At 46.1% G+C, this 20,933-nt stretch overlaps 1 protein-coding gene across 3 annotated transcripts in view; it reads right to left on the minus strand.

The window, feature by feature from the left end:
* Positions 1–1,636: 1,636 nt before the first annotated feature.
* Positions 1,637–20,933, minus strand: part of LOC106605587 (uncharacterized) — a 44,035-nt gene continuing 24,738 nt past the window's right edge. For all 3 annotated transcript variants that reach the window (XM_045718635.2, XM_045718636.2, XM_045718637.2), the window contains exons 10-23: positions 20,612–20,668; positions 19,180–19,329; positions 18,748–18,850; positions 18,256–18,400; positions 18,070–18,152; positions 16,500–16,607; positions 16,166–16,314; positions 12,491–12,647; positions 12,219–12,358; positions 11,892–11,966; positions 10,807–11,546; positions 10,504–10,687; positions 10,004–10,350; positions 1,637–9,574 (exon numbers count right to left, since the gene is read on the minus strand). In XM_045718635.2, the coding sequence (XP_045574591.2) occupies positions 7,139–9,574; positions 10,004–10,350; positions 10,504–10,687; positions 10,807–11,546; positions 11,892–11,966; positions 12,219–12,358; positions 12,491–12,647; positions 16,166–16,314; positions 16,500–16,607; positions 18,070–18,152; positions 18,256–18,400; positions 18,748–18,850; positions 19,180–19,329; positions 20,612–20,668 (4,874 nt within the window). In that variant the 3' untranslated portion in view covers positions 1,637–7,138. The remainder of the gene's footprint in view (positions 9,575–10,003; positions 10,351–10,503; positions 10,688–10,806; positions 11,547–11,891; positions 11,967–12,218; positions 12,359–12,490; positions 12,648–16,165; positions 16,315–16,499; positions 16,608–18,069; positions 18,153–18,255; positions 18,401–18,747; positions 18,851–19,179; positions 19,330–20,611; positions 20,669–20,933) is intronic.

Here is a 20,933-nt window from a genome sequence, read left to right on the forward strand (position 1 = left end):
ACCATTGGCCTCATGGTGAAATCCCTGAGCAGTTTCCTTCCTCTCCGGCAACTGAATTAGGAAGGACGCCTCTATCTTTGGATGATGCATCAATACACCCAGTCACTACAAAGTGTAATTTATAACTTTTTATTATCCATCTACCAAATCGGTGCCCTCCTTTAAGAGGCATTGGAAAATCTCCCTGGTCTTTGTGGTTGAATCTGTGTTTGAAATTCACTGCTTGACTGAGGGACCTTACAAATAATTGTATTTGTGGGGTACAGAGATGAGGTAGTGATTCAAAAATCATGTTAAACACTATTATTGCACACAGAGTGAGTCCATGCAACTTATGTGACTTGTTTAGCTAATTTTTACTCTTGAACTTATTTAAGCTTACCATAACAAAGGGATTGAATGCTTATGTACTCAACACATTTCAGATTTTCATTTTTTATTCCTTTGTAAACATTTCTAAAAACATAATTCTACTTTGACATTATGGGGTAGTGTTTAGGCCAGTGACACAAAATCTCAATTTCATCCATTTTAAATTCACATCAAAATGTGGAAAAAGTCAAGGGGTATGAATACTTTCTGAAGTCAGAGGAAGGGTTAATCATTCAAAAATCATGTCAAGCCCTATTATTTCACACAGAGTCCATATAACTTGTGATTTGTTAGGCCAAATTGCACTCCTGAAATCATTTAGGATTTCCTAAACAAAGATTCATTTAGTTATGAATTTTGTATTGAGCTTAAAAAATATAATTTCTCTTTCACTTTAAGAGTAGTGTATGTAGAATTTTACAAAAAAAAGACAATTAAATCGATTTTAAAATCACACTTTATAACACAATAGAAATCCAAGGTGTCTGAATACTTCACTAGGCACTGCATAACTGTTGTACTCAAATGATCCTAAATGGTCTAACCCTTCCTTTGGAAATTGTACATATCTTTTTTACAGTATGACATAAAAGGATGACAAAATATTTTAATTGTGCAATATCAGGTATTGTTTTCTGGTTTTACCAGTATTTGCTGTCTGGGTGTGCCAAAAGCAAAAGCATGGAGAACTCACTGCATTGTGTTGTGTATGGACATGGCTTTACCTGCACACCTATAGAATATGTCACACCCAAACCTTTTAGTTTCGGTCTAATTTGATGAATCCTCAAAAGTAGGAGTGCCTTTTGGTCAGAATGTACAACCAACTTCAGGTGACATCACAGGTATAAGCAAGAGACAAACGACACAAACACACCCTGTACATTGAAGATCGCCCCATTGTTCACCAGGAGACAACAAAATGGTGTCTCCTGGTATAAAGAATATCTGTTTGATGGCCATCTATGCAGCTGAAGGATAATGTTACCTTGGTTTTCCGCTATTCTACTCTCTGGGTTACAGCCAGAATGCAGAACCAGTTTAGTTTCAATCAAACAATGGGAAGGTGAAATCTCAAGGCTGCATATTGGTAAAGTAAATATATGGATGAAGAATACATTTAATTTAAAATCGCTGATGAAACTGCACCTTTAAATGTCTTAATCTTCAAATGTCCATTGTATGTTTATACACTTAAATTCTTATTTTAGTATTCTATTCAATGACAAAATCTGCAGTTTAGGAAAAAAAACACAATTACAAATTGTTTCATCTTTGATGTAACCATCAGGCTTTTAATTCACACCTTGGAAAATATTACAAAATAAGATTAACTGCCTTTTGCCAAGTGCTATAAGGCTGAAAGGGATAGTATTGGACTGAAAATTCAGGTTCCACCCAAACACACACATAGGTAGTATAGCCATTTTAAGTCTTTCCAACTTGTATGGACTTCAATGTACTTGGTCACTGCATAGATATAAAGAGAAGAGGGAGGGAGGGATGCATGCTTGCTCACACAACAGGACCCACACACACACACACACACACACACACACACACACACACACACACACACACACACACACACACACACACACACACACACACACACACACACACACACACACACACAGTAACAGAACACGTGTGCACACAAACAATTATCCTTCAAAAAGCCCAAGTCCAGAGTCATTAGGGAGTTCAATGAAAAATGTGCAATTTTCTTTCATCTAATGTAAGGAGTTTAGGGACACTAAGAGTACCAGGTCCTGTATGCTGCCTTGTACCGTCATAGTAAAGAGCTATAGTGCACGTGGCAAGATACCATTCACAATGTTACCAGCCTGGACCTAGAGGGAATGTTACCACCTTAACATGCTTTATGGAACCAAATGATTGTTCATCAAAAAGGCACGTTGAACAAAAACCAAAAAGTACATCTCAGAAGTGGCACCGTGAGGAATACGGACACCATATTTCACATTCTCACCCCCGTTACAAAACAGCTCTTCCTTCCCTCTCACTTCATTACAGTGGTATCACAGCATTACAACACAGTTGAGGAAACACCCCTGAAAAGATGTATAGTTCCCAATGTTCAATGGACAGCACCGCTAAGCTAAACTAGCCTAACACAACCTTGTCCTTTGTTTAGCCTTCCTATAATACAACTACACTGGGACATTTGTCTATCTGCGATGGAAAAGTATCCACAAAGACATTAGCGAGACATATCAACGACCAGTCGTTGGATTGAACCAGTTTTGTAACCGACACAGTCATAGCGACATTATTGAAGTGATATACATGCACACACACACACAGTTCAATATAGTGGAAGTCTGTGCAAAAACCATTACAGTACAGGTAATGATCTACCAAGATGAAGTGTCTCCCCCTAGTGTCCAATACCAGTATTGCAGTCCCAACGCCAGAATGGGGGAGAGACATGAATTAAGACATGGTGGTTTGTTAATGGAATGATATTAACACATACAGTATGTGGTTTCTGCCTCTACTGAATCATCACATCTTTAGTAATGTGTTGTATGTGTCAGGGATATGTTGCATAGGGGCAGGCAGTGAGTACAACTCCCAAAATGGAGGTAAGGATATCTGGGGTGCTTCTGTTGTATTCAACCAACACGGATACAGAAAAACAACCGAGGACCAGTGTGTGGTGTTGTATTATCAGCGCAGTACATTGCTTTGGATAAAAGCATCTGTTAGACTTTTTAACATGTAAAAAAACATCCTTCAAGGATAAGTACATTAGATAAGACGCACAGTACAAACTTTCTGCAGTCAGTCAGAGAGATACACACACACACACACACCATTCAGAATGACAGCGCAAACTAGTGCCACTAATCCTAAAACGACAAAGTACTGTCTGTAAAAACAGTTTCCCTAAAACAGAAGGCAATGTTTTGTTTCAGTTTTTCATTTGATGAATGATGTGCTTTTTAGCTCACCATGAGAGACACTCGTCATTGGTTACATGGACACGTTTAGACATGCGTACATACATTCACACACTCACATTCTGTCCAGGGATAAAAATTAAAACAAATTCTACTTGGGTTGTTCCACGAAATAAGTGCCTTTTGCGTCCCTTTGATATTTTAAGTACAAAATTTAACAGCGTTATATTTGATGAAGTGCCCTTTAATATAGACCACATGGAGAATTCAATAAATCTTTTTTTTATATGAATAAAGACTTACTAAATTGCCAAAATTCTGCATTTGATATGTCCCTCTGTGACTTCCAAGAAGATGAACATTTCTCCATCATTGTAAAGACCTAGCTATTTTGTTGCTTTGACAGTCATTTCTGAAGATTATTATTCATTTAAATGCGATTAGTCATTCAGTTTAAAGAAATAAATAAACTTTTCCCTAATTTTAAGCTCAACCCGGTTATGTGAACTCGTTTTAATATGGTGAAACTTTTAAAATACTAATTTTTAAATAATAAAAACACATTGAACATCTATTAGTCCAAATAATTTAGTAAGAGCAGGTGAGCTGATTCTTCTGAAAAAATGTCTGGTGTTTTGCAGTGGAAAACTGAGCGGACTGAGCATAACACGTCAACCCTGTTAACCATAGATGCCCAGGCTTGACATTTTATAAGAATTATATTGTTTTGTGAAGCTTGCATTCAATTGCCCCTCCCTGCTGCACACCACAAGCTTACATTTCCTCTGCCACAAGGGGATTTATGGCTGATTTAAGATAAAATCGTCAAGCCTGTTACTTTATTTGGCACTTATAGTATTTTTTTTTAAATTATTCAACATCGATGGGAAAACGTGTTTTTTAAATTAAGTTGAATATGTACTCTTTATGATAGAATGTAGGTGAAATCAACAAACAATATACATATCAAAAAGGCACTGAATTGGTGGAACGTCAGACTTATTATTTCAAACAAATTATTTATATTACATGCAATCCTCAAAACAAAATATAAAATAAATATAACACGTCAAATCAAGCTTCTGAAAACCACTAAACCAAATCAGCAGCATTTGAGGTTCTTCTTTTTAAAAAGGAGAAAGACTGAGGTTATTTCCCTGTGCAGTCCTCTCTCAGTACTACAACCTAAAAAACCAAGGTAAACCCAATCAAACCACTGTGCAGAACACCAAATAATCTGTTAAAAAGTACAGCAGCCAGGGGTTTTTCTGCACAGAAAAGTCTTGGGCGGGCTGCCTAAGTGCTTTTCCGGGCCACTTACGTAAAAAATAAAAAAGGACTATATATTATGATATATACAGTACCGGTCAACAGTTTGGACACATCTACTCATTCAAGGGTTTATTTTTACATTGTAGAATAATAGTTAAGACATCCAAACTATGAAATAGCACATATGGCATCGTGTGGTAACCCCAAAAAGTGTTAAACAAATCAAAACATATTTTATATTTGAGATTGTTCAAAGTAGCCACCCTTTGCCTTGATGACAGCTTTGCACACTCTTGGCATTCTCTCAACCAGCTTCATGAGGTAGTCACCTGGAATGTATTTCAATTAACAGGTGTGCCTTGTTAAAGTTAATTTGTGGAATTTCTTTCCTTCTTAATGCGTTTGAGTCAATCAGTTGTGTTGTGACAAGGTAGGGGTGGGATACAGAAGATAGCCCTATTTGGTAAAAGACCAAGTCCATATTATGGCAAGAACAGCTCAAATAAGCAAAGAGAAACGACAGTCGATCATTACTTTAAGACATGACGGTCAGTCAATACAGAACATTTCAAGAACTTTGAAAGTTTTTTCAAGTGCAGTCGCAAAAACCATCAAAAGTGCTATGATGAAACTGTCTCCCATGAGGACCGCCACAGGAAAGGAAGATCCTCTGTTGCAGAGGATAAGTTCATTAGAGTTACCTGCACCTCAGATTGCAGCCCAAATAAATGCTTTACAGAGTTCAAGTAACAGACACATCTCAACATCAACTGTTCAGAGGAGACTATGTGAATTTTTTACCTTTATTTAACTAGTCAAGTCAGTTGAGAACAAATTCTTATTTTCAATGACGGCCTAGGAACAGTGGGTTAACTGCCTGTTCAGGGGCAGAACGACAGATTTGTACCTTGTCAGCTCGGGGATTTGAACTTGCAACCTTTCGGTTACTAGTCCAACGCTCTAACCACTAGACTACCCTGCCGCTCCAATCATGAATCAGGCCTTCAATGGTCGAATTGCTGCAAAGAAACCACTACTAAAGGACACCAATAAGAAGAAGAGACTTGCTTGGGCCAAGAAACACAAGCAATAGACATTAGACCAGTGGAAATCTGTCCTTTGGTCTGATGAGTCCAAATTTTAGATTTTTGGTTCCAACCGCCATGTCTTTGTGAGACGCTGAACAGATGATCTCCGCATGTGTGGTTCCCACCATGAATCATGGAGGAGGAGGTGTGATGGTGTGTTGCTGGTGCCACTGTCAGTGATTTATTTAGAATTCAAGGCACACTTAACCAGCATGTCTACCACAGCATTCTGCAGCAATACGCCATCCCATCTGGTTTGGGCTTAGTGGGACTATCATTTGTTTTTCAACAGGACAATGACCCAACACACCTACAGGCTGTGTAAGGGCTATTTGACCAAGAAGGAGAGTGATGGAGTGCTGCTTCAGATGACCTGGCCTCCACAATCACCCAACCCTAACCCAATTGAGATGGTTTTGGATGATTTGGACCGCAGAGTGAAGGAAAAGCAGCCAACAAGCGCTCAGCATATGTGGGAACTCCTTCAAGACTGTCGAGGTGAAGCTGGTTGATTGAATGCCAAGAGTGTGCAAAGCTGTCATCAAGGCAAAGGGTAGCTACTTTGAAGAATCTAAAATCTGTTTAACACTTTTTTGATTCCTACATGATTCCTTGTGTTATTTCATAGTTTTGATGTCTTCACTACTTTTCCACAATGTAGAAAATAAGAAAAACCCTTGAATGAGTAGCTGTGTCAAAACCTTTGACTGCTACTGTATGTATATATTTTTCATTTTTATATAATAAATAATTGTCGGGATAAAACGTTTTCAGTGTAAACTTAATTACTAAAAAGAGATGTGAAGTATGTAGAAAGATAATGGACCTACATATTTTTTTAATAAGATCATCTTTGAGAACTAACCATCACTAAAATAAAAGCTAGACACAGGGAGAATCTACAATTCATAAAATGATGCATTCAGGAGTTTTTGTCATGGCATGGGGCCACCATAGAGTTTTTTGAATTGGAGAAAATGTGCTTTAAAACTGCTACATTTTGTCACTGTGGCCAACAGAAGGGCCTCTAAAATTGTTGCTTGGCCACCGCACCATTGGCCACGCCCACCACCTAAGCCCATTTTGATCCAGAAAAGACACTGGCAGCTATTCGCCTTTCTTTCTCAACAACAGTCTGCTCTGGAATGTTTTCAAATCTAAGCCACTTTTCGGTTCATCTCTTTGACATCTTCTTCCTCCTTGGTCCAGTGGTTGCAGTTGTGAAATGGTGATAGGCCCCAGGGAATGTTCAAACAGGAAACTGGACTTTGTGTCTAGCTACCCCAGAATGCCTTGCCCTTGGTCCCATTTCTAAACATGACCGGTTGTCTCACACTTCCAGGAAGGCTTTCTATCATCCTGTTCCCTTTCTCTGTGGACCATGAGTTTTACATGGTCTCTTCCTAGCTCCTTCTCTCTCTCTCTTTCACCTTCAGTCTGATAGGGTACAGTGTGTAAAAGACTACTTTGCACTCCTCCTCAGCAGTAGCTGCGCGTCTGACCCTCAGTATGGATGGTCCAGTTGGGTGATGGTGCAGGTAAGCTGCCCTGCCGTGCCAGCCCTCTCCGGTTCCTCAGACCCTGCGGCCGCAGCACAGGCTCGTGGACCACATCTCTGCGGGGGGGAGTGTTGGGGTATTGGCCCAGCATCGGGCCAGGCTGGAAGGGGTACTGGCTGTACTGGAGGCCTCCTGGCTGGCCGGGGTAGGGCCTGGGGGCTCCCAGCGTCAGGTTGGAGAAGGCTGCAGACGGGGAGTCTGAGGGCTCCAAGAGGGGCTGGCTGGGGTAGCCTGAGGAGCAGGGGTCCTGGGGGCTCTGGATGGGGTAGGGGGGCTCCTGGTAGTGCTGCCGAGGGGGGTAGGGGTTAGCGCCAGAGCTCTGGTGCTCTCCCTGGGGCCCAGGGGTAAAGTCTTGGGTCCGGTAGTATTTGAGCACCTGATCGCCTGAGGGCATGACATCAAAGGCCTGCCTGTACTGACCCCCGGGCGAGGACCTCCGGAGCGGGTCTTGGCGTTGGAAGCCCCCTGCCCCAGCCCTCTGAGGAGCCCTGATCCGTGAGGGGCCCGGGGTGTAGACATTATAGGCAGGCGGGGGCTGGTTGTGCTGCTGGCTGGGGTAGGGGTTGGCAGGGTGCTCCATGGCAGGGGAGGAGCTGGTGGAGGCAGAGGAGGAGGTGACTGTGGAGGGACCCTCAGCCCTCTCCTCCTCAGCCAGCTTCTCTATCAGCAGGGAGGCGATCTCCTTCCCCGAGATGGGCTCCGTACTGCAGCTGGAGCTCTGGGGGTCTGAGTGGCTGCGGTAGTGGATCCCTGTCGATGTAGACGCTGTGGGAGCTGGGAGGAAGTTGCTCCCCTGGATGCTCCCTGGGGTCGTTGCGGCCGAGTCGTTGTGGGCGGCTGGGCTGTCTGGAGTGGAGGGGGTGAGACTAACGCTGGTGGAGCCTCCCTGGTCAGGGACCAGGCGGGGGGAGGACTGTCTCTGGTCCTCTGGGGGAGGGGGGTCGTTTGGCGTGGCAAGAGGTTCAGAATCCTGTGGAGAGTCTCCATCCAGGTCTGTGCTGGTCCAGCTCTTTGTGTTTTGGGCCCCAGTAGAGGGGCTGGGGAAAGGGAAGTTGACGTAGATGGGCTCAGACAGATCCTTGGAGGTCGGTCTGTGGGCCTGGGATGGCTGGAGAGACTTGCCCTGGGGAGGTTGGCTCAGACTCAGAGGAGCCTCCTCTGGCTTACGATAGCACACCTTCCCGTTTTCAAAATAGGGGTGTAGCTGGGAGGAGGCGAGGTCTGTGGAGGCTGACCTGTTGGAGCGGTGGAGGTTGCGTTGGTGCTGGTGGAGCGCCAGGGGAACTATGGAGGAGGAGGGGAGGGGGTGCATCTCACTACGGGCCAGCCGGACTGAGGAGGAGGTCTGGCGCCGGGGGTGGTGGTGAGAGGGGTGATGGTGGTGGGTGGAACCGTCCTGGGAGTGGTGGTGAGAGTGGGAGTGTCCGTGGAAGAATGAGTGGGACTGGGAGTGGGCGGCTGCCCAAGCCCGCGTGGCTTCTTTGGACCAGAGCTGGGGCCCCCTCTCCCCCCTGGGTCCACCCTGGTTGTGGTGGAGAGGCTGGGGTTGGTGATGCCCCCGGGAGATGGGCCTTTTGTTGGCCTCTAGGTGGGGGGCCGGGCGGAAGTTACCCTCCAGGTCTAGCCTCATGTTCTGGTAGCTGTGGCGGGCGTAGCTGGGGGGGCCCTGCAGGTTCTCAGGCCCGGCGATCTCATAGTAGAAGTTCTCCATCTTTCCCTGGTCCTCTGAGGTGGAGGAGAGGGGCACGGGCCGGATCTGGGCCTGCTGAGGGGGCTGCTGACCCAGGGATTGTTGGCTGGCTGCCCTGGCTGCGTGGTAGCGGGCGAGGTGGTCTGGAGCTCCACTCAGACGCTCTGAGAAGGCCCTGGCCAGAGGAGGGTTCCCCTGCTGACCAAAGATCCGCCTGATGCGCCCTGAGTCCAGGGAGCGACGCATCTCAGTCTGGGCCAGTGGTGCTCTGTGGGGACGCTCCAGATCCAGGGGCTTAGGGGGTACTTTGGGGCGGGTGGGCTGGAAGGCATGGACCTGAGTCAGAGGGGACTCTGACTTGGAGTGCAGGAGCTGGGGGTGGGCCGAGGACAGCTTGGACTGGGTGGAGGTTGAGGTGGATTTCTGTTGGAGGTGAGGGGCAGAGAACTGGCGTGAGTAGGCTGGGGGCTTCCTCTGAGACTGGGACTCAGTGGGGCTAGGTCTCTCCCCAGACTGGCCTGGGTTGGGAGGCTGTGACTGGGGCAGCTGCTTCTGGTTCTTGTAGATGGGGCTGGGGGTCTGGTCGTCTCCAGAGGCGCTCCCACCAGACAGCTCTGAGTTGGACGCCACAGAGTCAGACGTCTCAGAGGACAGGGTTTCTGTATCCTGCAATAAAAAAAAAAAAGTATAACTTTTTACCGCCATACAGTAAGTTACAGTACTGGTTAGTCATGCATGCTGAAGCTACGTGTGGCCGGACATACTTTACTGTTCTCTAAGCCTGATTAACTAGCTGGGAAAATAGAACATGGGCTTTGTCAGTCTTCTCATAACAACGACAGTTAAAAAAAAGGAATCACATTTTTCCCAGGCAACTGCAAACATCTTGCTTGTTGTGGTTAGGAAATGAAGGCTCTGCTGAAAATGACCTGACAGCACTGTTGTTACTCTTCATATGGAGCCCAAAACTAGAACATCTCCAGCACAGTCAAAACAACATATCCACCACTTAGAATTCACCAACGGACACAGTTTACACCAAGTTACACCCATACAGTGCCACTTACAGACACGTGCACACTCCCACACACACACCTGTCCTGGAGTCCTCTCTCCCTGGCCGTGTCCTGTATCTGCTGCAGTCTCTGTCGCGTTTCCCTCTCCCTCGGTCATCCACACAGACAGGGGGCGCACTGTGGAGTAGAGCTGATTGGGGTCAGAGGACAGCAGCTCTCCTGCGTCGGCAGACAGAGACCTCTGGTAGCGGGTGTCGGCTGCGTCCTGGGACCGGGACTGAGGGGGGCGGTAGGGGGGCGAGGCGCCCTGTCTCAGGGCCTTGTTGGCACTCTCAGCCAGGGCCAGGGCCATGAGGCGTGCTGGGTTTTTAGGAGGGGGAGGGGGAGGCTGGGAGAGCAGGGGGGGACCAGTGGGTTCTGTTACACCTGTAGAGGGGAGAGGAGGGTTAAATTACATGACTAGGGTCTGCAGTAAAACCTCAAATCATTGAAAACAAACTCATTTTTGATGAGGACTATAATCAATTAACTAATACATTCAATCAAACTTGCTGGCCGAGTCCATTCCTGTCTACTCACCCTGTCCTCTGATCTTGGCCTCGGGGCCCAGTTTGCTGCGGATCTCCTGCTGGCAGCTCTCCGTCAGCTGGAAGTCACATGACCTCAGCAGCATGGAGATCATCTGAGGCTGCGACTGGGAGGGGCTGCTGCTCGGGATGCCAGGCTGTAATTCGCCAGCTCGCCCGCCAATCATGTCCAACACCTACGAGGGAGAAAGTGAAGTTTGGTGAAGCAAATTTATCATACAGAGTATATAGGCAAGTAAACTCCAATCCTGAGATACAGAAATACAGGGACAGCAGTGACAGAGGGAGGAATTACCTTAGCAGGGACGCTGATGGATACAGGGTCAGAGATGTCCAGTGTAGGGGACTTGGGGGCTTTTTGTGAGAAGGCATTCACCATCTTCCGGGTGAAAGATCTTCTCTCTGGTGGGGGCTGAGCAGAGGTCACAGGTGTAGTGGGCTGGCCCTGGCTGTGTGAGGTACTCAGGTTGGCGCCCTGCCCTGATTGGCCGGCAGATGGGCTGGTATTGGCCGGTCTGTGTTGACAGAACACCTGAAGGGGCGAGGCTGTGGCGGCGATGATCAGACTCCTCCTGACGGCCGCATCCGATTGGTTGAGCACCGAGTCGGGGTCCTCTGTGATTGAGCGCTGGCTGCTGGAGTGAGAGTGTCCTTGGTGGCTGAGGCAGCGGTAGGGAGGTGGCGTGGCAGTGGGTGGGGACTCCCTGCCGCCGGCGGTCACTGCGCTGCTGCCCAAGCCGATTGGTCCGTCCTCCAGGAAGGTGGGGCTGAAATCAATGACGTCCTCGGCCATCCAGGAAGCAGCCGGGTCCTGGTTGGAGAAGTCAGGCAGCATGTAGATGCCTTCCTCGTCTTCATCCTCCTCATTGTCTCCATCGTCCCTGGGCCGGCGGTCCTCAGGCAGCAGGCTGTCATACGAGCGGCTGGAAGGCAGGCGGGACGGGGGGCGCTGGGGCAGGTGCTGGGGGTCCATGGAGGCAGCCAAAGACAGACCGTCACTGCTGGAGCGGGGCCGCCGCAGACGCATCGACTGTCCTGAGAGAGTGAGAAGGAGAGGTAGGAAGAGAGAGAAAGCAACAACAAAAAAAGGAATAATCAGGTTTTAAAATAAGCGTCTCTGTAGTGCTCGTCTCTTAGTGCCCCAACCAGCTCCCAAACGATCCATTCTTCTCCGACTGTCCCAAAACCAACTATCATCACTGCTTTCAGACACATTCCTTCTCTTCCACAGCCTCCCCTGACAGAGACATCTCATACTCTATACTTAACGGACGAGAAGAGAGAGGCTCTGCTATCGATCAGTCAGAGGACTTAACCTGCTGAGATGAGTAGCAGTATTAGCATCAGTGAGCCAGTGTGTTATGGCCGACTGTGGTGTACCTGCTCCACTGTGCTGGGACGATAAGGATTCCTCACTCTTAGCTGAACGCAGGGTCACACTGTCCACACGACAACCTGCAGGAGAGACCAAGGAGAGAGAGAGAGAAGAGGGAGAAAGAGACAGCCAGAGAGAGAGAAAGGGAGATCTGTCATACAAAGAGAGAAGGGGATCAAAAGGGGCGACAAACTGTGGAGTTGGTATTTATTTTCCTTTCCACCTCCATCCATCCATCCATCCATCCATCCATCCATCCATCCATCCATCCATCCAAATTGACTGAACATACCCCTGGTGTGTGTGTGGTCCAAATCAGACATGATATCTACCTGCGTGTGAGGTGGCGGGCTGGAACAGGGAGCTAATCCTCATTGGTTTACGTCGCCCCGCCCCCAGAGGCTTCCCGATCGCAAAGAATGTCTTCCAGCTCCCTCCAGCTGCCTTCCGTACCTTCATCCCTCTCTTCCTCCTGTAGGGAGAGGAGAGAGTGCAAGACAAAGAGCGAGAGATTTAGGTGGGTGAGACTGCTAAAATCAACTGCATGTGATAGTGAAACTACTGAAACTTTCATGGTCTGGAATAAGCCTGACCTCCCACTCACCTGTCGACAGGGTGGTCCAGCACGGTGTGGAACTGGCCCTGAAACTGGACTGGCGCCCCCTGGAGGAGCAGAGGAGCCTGTGTCCTGGCCTGGGCCTCTTCTAGGGAGAGCAGCCTGGTGGACACAAAGGACTTGGGCCTGGTCAGAGAGTGCCGCCCTGCAGGCAGAGAGAGGACCTACTGTTAGTAATAGATAGAGGGTGGGAGAGTGAGGAGGCGTCGGTGACGGAGGCCAAAAGCTTTGTTTCAAATGAGATCCTATTCCCTGTATAGTAGTGCACTACCTTTGGCCAAAGCCCCTAAGTGGCACACTATGTTTTTTTTTTAAAGTACTATATGGGAAATAGGGTGTCATTACAGATTTGCCCAACGAGAGCGAATAAGACATGGACACGCTTGCAAATCAGAAATCACATGGAGTAAACAACACAAAGGGAGGGAAGGCTGAGGTATGCAGAGGAAGTTGGACCTTTTCATTTGAAACTCCAAATCAAAGAGCAACCAAAGTAACCTCAATGGCAAAGTTTGCTGAGGTTTGCTAAACAGGACACCCATCAGGGGAGAGCAGAGCATGGGTCATCAGACAGGATTGACATCTAAACAAATATGTATTATTATAATGCAATCAACAGAGTACTGTAACAGTGTCTTATAGGGCAAGTACATGCCAGGAAAGCCCAAAAATATTTTTCCCACATTAATTTACTGCAATACAATTTTTCACATTAAATGTATTTAACATAAAAGTATTTATATTAATATTTTCAAAGTACCCTTTTTGATTTAGCATATTTTTTGGACAAATGGTTGGAACAACACGTCAAACACTCTTGACATAAGTCATTAAGCAATCACATTCAGCAAATCACTAGCAGAGGGAGTTCCATTTGAATCCATTTTCCCATTCACTGGTGGTGCTCACATAATTTATCCTAACTTCAAAAGTAGTAGAACGTTGAAAAGTTTATGTACTTGTACAGTATATAGTTTTAAACAATGTCTAAAAATGTACAACATCTAAATGGTCCGAGATCTTCACTAATATGTTTTATGTTGAATAAACTTGTTACAAAATCATAATCTAGACATAATCCATATTTGAGAGCACACTATCATGTACAGTTCACAGATCATAGGGTCTTAGAGGATTTGGTTTGGTTTGTGATACAAATGTAAAAACCATATCAAACATTCATCCTGCCAATTAAGTTTCTTTGAGAATAGCCAGAACAATCTGACACCCAAAATATTTTTTGGACTTTCCTGGCGTGGAGTCTGAGACACAAAGCAAGCGTCTAACTGAGCCCTGGCTGGGACGCTGACAGAAACGCTTCAGCTGGAGAAGCACACAGATACTGCTGATCTGTAGACAATACTGAGGTTAAACATTTTAGCTATAGGGCCTACTGATTATTTAGCTAGCTGACAAGACAAAACAGATCATGGAAGCTGGGAATAATCAATTCAACATTGTTGTTTTACCTGGTGGTTCTGGCTCAATGTAATCCTCTTAAAAGAAACATCCACAGCATTTGTGACACATTGATCAAAACAACGTCTATTCTTTAACATTTTGAGCATTACAGCGCAAAACAACCTAAAAGTTACATAAATAACTACTTAAAATGACAAAAACAAATATTGGAGTAGACACAAAATGTAACCAACCACATTTACTTCAAGATGGGATGAATTTGAACCAGGATGGAAGTTTATTGGCTATTCAACTGTCAATACAATAGAAAAATCACGTGAGAGTTTACAGTTGACCAGGGACTCAAACCATGAAGAGACACTGGGTTTATACAAACATATGTCAGCATGTGCACACAAAGCTTAGCTATATTAAAATGTTTGTTTTTTTACCCCTTTTTCTCCCCAATTTCGTGGTATCCAATTGGTAGTTACAGTCTTGTCTCATCGCTGCAACTCCCGTACGGACTCGGGAGAGGCGAAGGTCGAGAGCCGTGCGTCCTCCGAAACACGACCCAACCAAGCCGCACTGCTTCTTGACACAATGCCCCTTAACCCGGAAGCCAGCCGCACGAATGTGTCGGAGGAAACACCGTACACCTGGCGACCGTGTCAGTGTGCACCGCGCCCGACCCGCCACAGGAGTCGCTAGTGCACGATGGGACAAGGACATCCCTGCCAGCCAAACCCTCCCTTTACCCGGACGACGCTGGGCCAATTGTGCGCCGCCCATGGGTCTCCCGGTCGCGGCCGGCTGCGACAGAGCCTGGACACGAACCCAGAATCTCTAGTGGGTTTATACATGCCTTAGACCACTGCCCCACTCGAGAGGCCAACTTGGCTATACTTACCATCTACTGGAAAACAACAGACAAAAGCCCAATAGGATAAGACACATTCATCATGAACTCTTTCTTGTGCACATCGTACAGAGATCTCAGAAGGACAAATGGGTCACACAGAAGCCAAAAGTAGACCAAGCCTAAACTAAACCAAATCAACGCTATAGAGCGCTTGTAAGCATCCAGCATTGAGAGAGGGAGAGGGGGAGAGAGAAGGCACGGACGGTCAGAACATGGAGTAGCGTCGCCTCTCTACGATGACATCCAGAAGAGGAGCAGATACTGTAGGGTGCCTGGGGGCCTTAGGGACCTCCTCACCCCTGGCCTCCCCCACCACCTCCTCCTCCTCACCCCTGGCCTCCTGCAGACTCACCAGCCTGGTTCTCTGGTGCTGCCGAGAGACCTTACACTCCAGCTTGCCCGTTGCTACGGAGACACACAGCTCTCGCTCACTATCTGCTGCTTCCATCACACTTGGTATACACTGATTGAATTAACATTGTTTCCATGACATTTCAATGAAATTATATTGAATTGACGTAGAATAGACGTTGAATTGAAGTCTGTGCCCAGTGGGATGGCTACAGTATCAGTGTGGCTGAGGGCTCACTTTATGGCAAGGTTTCAGTTTCATTCCATATTTTATACTGATGGATAAACAGAGAGTAAAGAACAAAATGTTGCCAAATATTGTACTACTTTTCAGACAATGAATTATGAAGCAAATGGATGCAGTGGAAAAATCTTTCCATGCTTAAGTCACTTATATTATTGCCATTTTAGACTATTCATACACATGTTCTACTGTGCTGCGAGGCAAGACAAAGAGTGCAATGAAATAATATATCAGAGTCATTCAAGTAGAGTTGCTTTCATAGATTTACAGCATTTGCGGGGTAAAAGGCGGAGGACAGCGGGCGGTGGTGACAGTTGTAATGGCAGTAGAAGTGTCCTCCATTATATACAGGGCTTTAACCAAAGCTCTCTGTTTAACCAGACAACTAAAAGCATTAAGTAGAGGATAGAGGAAGCCTGGCTGGCTGAGTAGTAAAGCTAGTTACCGTAGGTACTAAAAAGAGGTTTTGAGGCTCTGAGGTAATGCTCTGTGTGTGGCATTGATAACACACAACCACAGAGCTGAGACAGAGGGAGAGAAGACAGAGGGAGCACTCTGAAGGAGAAGATATTCAATCGAATCCTAACTTGAAATCCACACGTCACTGACGATTGCCGACTGATGCAAATAATGCATTGATTTCAATGGGAAATGTGTGTTTCCACACAAATGGAAGTTAAGTTGGGAGGATTGTGTCCAGTGAGCGTTAGAGAAGCCAGCGTTGGGGTTATGGTGATGTGCGTACCTGTGCCTGTGAAGCGTCCTACAGAGGTGAAGGAGTCACTGAAGAGCACGTCCACGTGACTGAGGAGAAACTCCACCACCACAGACTGGATCCGCACCTCCTTAAACGGGTCAGCACCACTCAGACCCACCGCCTCGATCTCCATAGATCTGCCACGGAGACGACACACAGCCACACCAGGGTCAACTCCAGGAAGGTGTTGCAGAGAGAAATGTCATGAATAGAGCTGACATGATTCCTCACTGTACATGTCAGAGGCACATCTGTTCTAAACGATATATTTCTATAGGAATGATCCACAACGCAGGTACAATAGGTAGGCACAGACAAACACCTGAGCAGGTTGGGGGCCCAGACGATGGCCAGGTTCTTGATGTGCATGTTGGTCTCTCCGCTGCAGGTGGCCAGACCAGCCAGGTGTCTAACGAGGTACTCCAGGGTCCTGACAGAGAGGGACACACACACACACACACAATCAGTCCACACTCTGTCTCCATGGCTGTGTTGTGTGTATACCAGTAGTCTCTGTCTCCATGGCTGTGTTGTGTGTATACCAGTAGTCTCTGTCTCCATGGCTGTGTTGTGTGTATACCTGTAGTCTCTGTCTCCATGGCTGTGTTGTGTATATACCTGTAGTCTCTGTCTCCATGGCTGTGTTGTGTGTATACCAGTAGTCTCTGTCTCCATGGCTGTGTTGTGTGTAAACCTGTAGTCTCTGTCTCCATGGCTGTGTTGTGTGTATACCTGTAGTCTCTGTCTCCATGGCTGTGTTGTGTGTATACCTGTAGTCTCTGTCTCCATGGCTGTGTTGTGTGTATACCTGTAGTCTCTGTCTCCATGGCTGTGTTGTGTGTATACCTGTAGTCTCTGTCTCCATGGCTGTGTTGTGTGTATACCTGTAGTCTGTCTCCATGGCTGTGTTGTGTATATACCTGTAGTCTCTGTCTCCATGGCTGTGTTGTGTGTATACCTGTAGTCTCTGTCTCCATGGCTGTGTTGTGTATATACCTGTAGTCTGTCTCCATGGCTGTGTTGTGTGTAAACCTGTAGTCTCTGTCTCCATGGCTGTGTTGTGTGTATACCAGTAGTCTCTGTCTCCATGGCTGTGTTGTGTGTATACCTGTAGTCTCTGTCTCCATGGCTGTGTTGTGTGTATACCTGTAGTCTCTGTCTCCATGGCTGTGTTGTGTGTATACCAGTAGTCTCTGTCTCCATGGCTGTGTTGTGTGTAAACCTGTAGTCTCTGTCTCCATGGCTGTGTTGTGTGTATACCTGTAGTCTCTGTCTCCATGGCTGTGTTGTGTGTATACCTGTAGTCTCTGTCTCCATGGCTGTGTTGTGTGTATACCTGTAGTCTGTCTCCATGGCTGTGTTGTGTATATACCTGTAGTCTCTGTCTCCATGGCTGTGTTGTGTATATACCTGTAGTCTCTGTCTCCATGGCTGTGTTGTGTGTATACCTGTAGTCTCTGTCTCCATGGCTGTGTTGTGTATATACCTGTAGTCTGTCTCCATGGCTGTGTTGTATATACCTGTAGTCTCTGTCTCCATGGCTGTGTTGTATATACCTGTAGTCTGTCTCCATGGCTGTGTTGTGTATATACCTGTAGTCTGTCTCCATGGCTGTGTTGTGTATATACCTGTAGTCTCTGTCTCCATGGCTGTGTTGTGTATATACCTGTAGTCTCTGTCTCCATGGCTGTGTTGTGTATATACCTGTAGTCTCTGTCTCCATGGCTGTGTTGTGTGTATACCTGTAGTCTCTGTCTCCATGGCTGTGTTGTGTGTAAACCTGTAGTCTCTGTCTCCATGGCTGTGTTGTGTGTAAACCTGTAGTCTCTGTCTCCATGGCTGTGTTGTGTGTATACCTGTAGTCTCTGTCTTCATGGCTGTGTTGTGTATACCTGTAGTGCGGTGGTGGAAGCTGCTGGATGACATCATGTACTTTCACCATGCGCTCATCATCCGTCATCTCTCCCATACAGTCCTACGGAGGAAGACCAGGGGAAAAAAATGGCAAGATTAGCCTTTGACAAAGGACAGCACTTTCAGTTGGAGGGAGTTGTGTTGGGTTATGGCCATGTACTCACAGCAAACTTGTCGTAGAGCTGGTAGGTGAGCAGGGGGTTGGGCAGCTCCCTGAAGTAGAGCTTACACAGGGACCCCACACAGTGGATGTCCTGCATGTACATATCCTTGGTCAGGTCTGGAACATTCTCACTGTCAAACTCATGTCTGGTGGAGAGAGTGTCAAAAAGGGTTGAATGCCAAAAGAGTTTTGCATATTTGCCTATATGTATTTTATGCATGCAGTCAATGATCTATGTAGTACTTCTAAGTCTTTACAGGTTCAGGGCCTGACATGCAGGGTTAGGGTTAGCGGCAGGGTAGCCTAGTCATTAGAGCGTTGGGCTAGTAACCGGAAGGTTGCAAGTTCAAATCCCCGAGCTGACAAGGTACCAATCTGTCGTTCTGCCCCTGAACAAGGCAGTTAACCCACTAGGCCGTCATTGAAAATAAGAATTTGTTCTTAACGGACTTGTCTAGTTAAATAATGGTAAAATATAAATACAAAATGGTACCGGAGTTTCTGAATGTTGGAGGAGACTCCAGAGTGCCTGTAGATGCCGTCCACCACACCATGCTTCTCTATGAACTCTGAGCAGCTCTTCAGAACCTGTGGAACTGGAGAAAGATCCATGTCACATGTTACAGTAGTACATCAAACCAGACCAGGCTCTCAAGGACGCACAGAGATGAGACTCTAGAATTAGAACTGTAGAACTCTAACTAGGGCAATGGGCCCCTTTCATCAACTCCGTAGCACTAATGTGATCCTAAAATATTATGATTGACTTAAATATTGCTCCGAGTTCACTTGACACACCAAAACCGCTCCCTCTCTGCAGCCAGCAACTCACTCTTACGTTACTATAAATCACAAGCCCAAAGATACTGACAACTACTTTACATCCCCAAAAGGTTACGTGAGGATAAGTGTGTGTTTTATGTACCGTCCAGTCCTGAGTTGAGGAGGTGCTCTCCCAGGTCGCAGCCGAACACCCTCTCCTTAAGAATGCCTCTCTGTTTGAGCTTCTGCTTGGTGGGCCGGGACTTCATAAAGGTGCGCAGGAATCCCATCAGCTTGCCGTGCTTCTTAGAAACTGTCAGAGGGGGGCGACAGAGAGCTGCTGAGAAATGACACTACAGTGGGAAAGAGACTATTGTGGTGGGTGAGGGGTCCATCTTTGTAAGGGGCGTGTCTTTGTTTGTGTGTACAGAGAAGTGCCTGCAAATGTGTGTGTTCATGTGTGTATCCACATGTGAATGTTTAACATGAATGTCATCATCGTCATCAAATATAAACGGGTGAAAAGACATCAGAAAATAGGAGAGTTTAGTGGGAGCTGGAGCATGGACACTAGTAGGAGGCTGGGTCGCGTTCTGGACCAATGAGCCGCGATCACCAACATCATTAGAACAATAAGCAGCAGCAGATTACTTGGACGCATCATGAAGATTAGGAGCAAGGAAATAATGATTGTCATTGGTCATAATAAACCTGTATCGTCTTCCTCTAAAACAACGACTTGCTTCTCATTTATACAACAAGCTCCGTTGTGTTCCTATGATTTATGGGTCTCTAAAATACATGTACACTAATTCTACTCTAAAAACATCCTGACCACTCCTGCCATGCTGCATGTGAACAGCCCAGGGCTTGGCTAGTTGTATAAATGGCTAGTGTACGTTTCCTGGTTGGCTTAAGGGGAAATGTGTTATACAGGCCCTGCATTAAGGGGAGAGATGAGGCGTTAGGAAGGATAAGGACGGTGGGGGGGACTCTGATTAGATGACAAATAGATTAATGAGAGTAATTCCATTTCAGTTGTTGTTACCAGCAAGTCTTAGGTACCAAGGCTGAGGAACTGAGAGAGAGAGAAAGAGAGAAAGGCAATAGATACAACAGGAAGGCAGTTGGAACACCAGCTAAATAGATTGTTGTTCTGTACTTTGCACTTTCAAAACAGAGATATACTGTGGTCACAGATACAAATATGAAGATAACAAAGATGTTGTGGTGACCACATTAGGCAAGCAAAATAACCTATGGGCTGAGTAATTGTGAAAATATGTGATCCGCTGTGTGTTTCTGGTTATAACATGAGGTCATGGATCCTTTAATAATAAAAATCTAATGTTTACTTAGAAGACTTACAAGACGAAGATACAAGGGAGGGAGGAAAAGTGGCTGTTATATACAGTTCAATTAAATATAATAAGCAATATATGCTGCATGCCAGAAAGAAAACATAGTGACCATGATAGCTAGTACTGCATGTTGTCAAACTCATTTGAAGTCAGCCCCTGCAAAACCGTCGACACGCTCTGTGGAGACTGAATACTCATACAGTAGCGATTGATTGGTTGATTGCGTCTGTTTACCTGATGTAGGAGAGGGAGGTCCTGGTGCGCTGGCGTTAGAGCTGGCTGGATCTCCATCTGGAAACACAAACGTCACTCAATACATCTGACATTGATCTGGTGACACAGTGCAGGTGTACAGTGCATTCGGAAAGTATTCATACCCCTTGACTTTTTCTACATTGTTACGTTACAGAATTATTCTAAAATATATTAAGTAGTTTTTTCCCCCCTCAAATTACACACAGTACCCCATAATGACAAAGCAAAAACAGTTCATAAATGTTTGCAAATTTACTTAAAAAAACTGAAATATTACATTTTCATAAGTATTCAGACCGTT

Source organism: Salmo salar, chromosome 05 (assembly GCF_965601325.2).
Source record: "Salmo salar chromosome 05, fSalSal1, whole genome shotgun sequence".
NCBI classification, from domain to species: domain Eukaryota; kingdom Metazoa; phylum Chordata; class Actinopteri; order Salmoniformes; family Salmonidae; genus Salmo; species Salmo salar.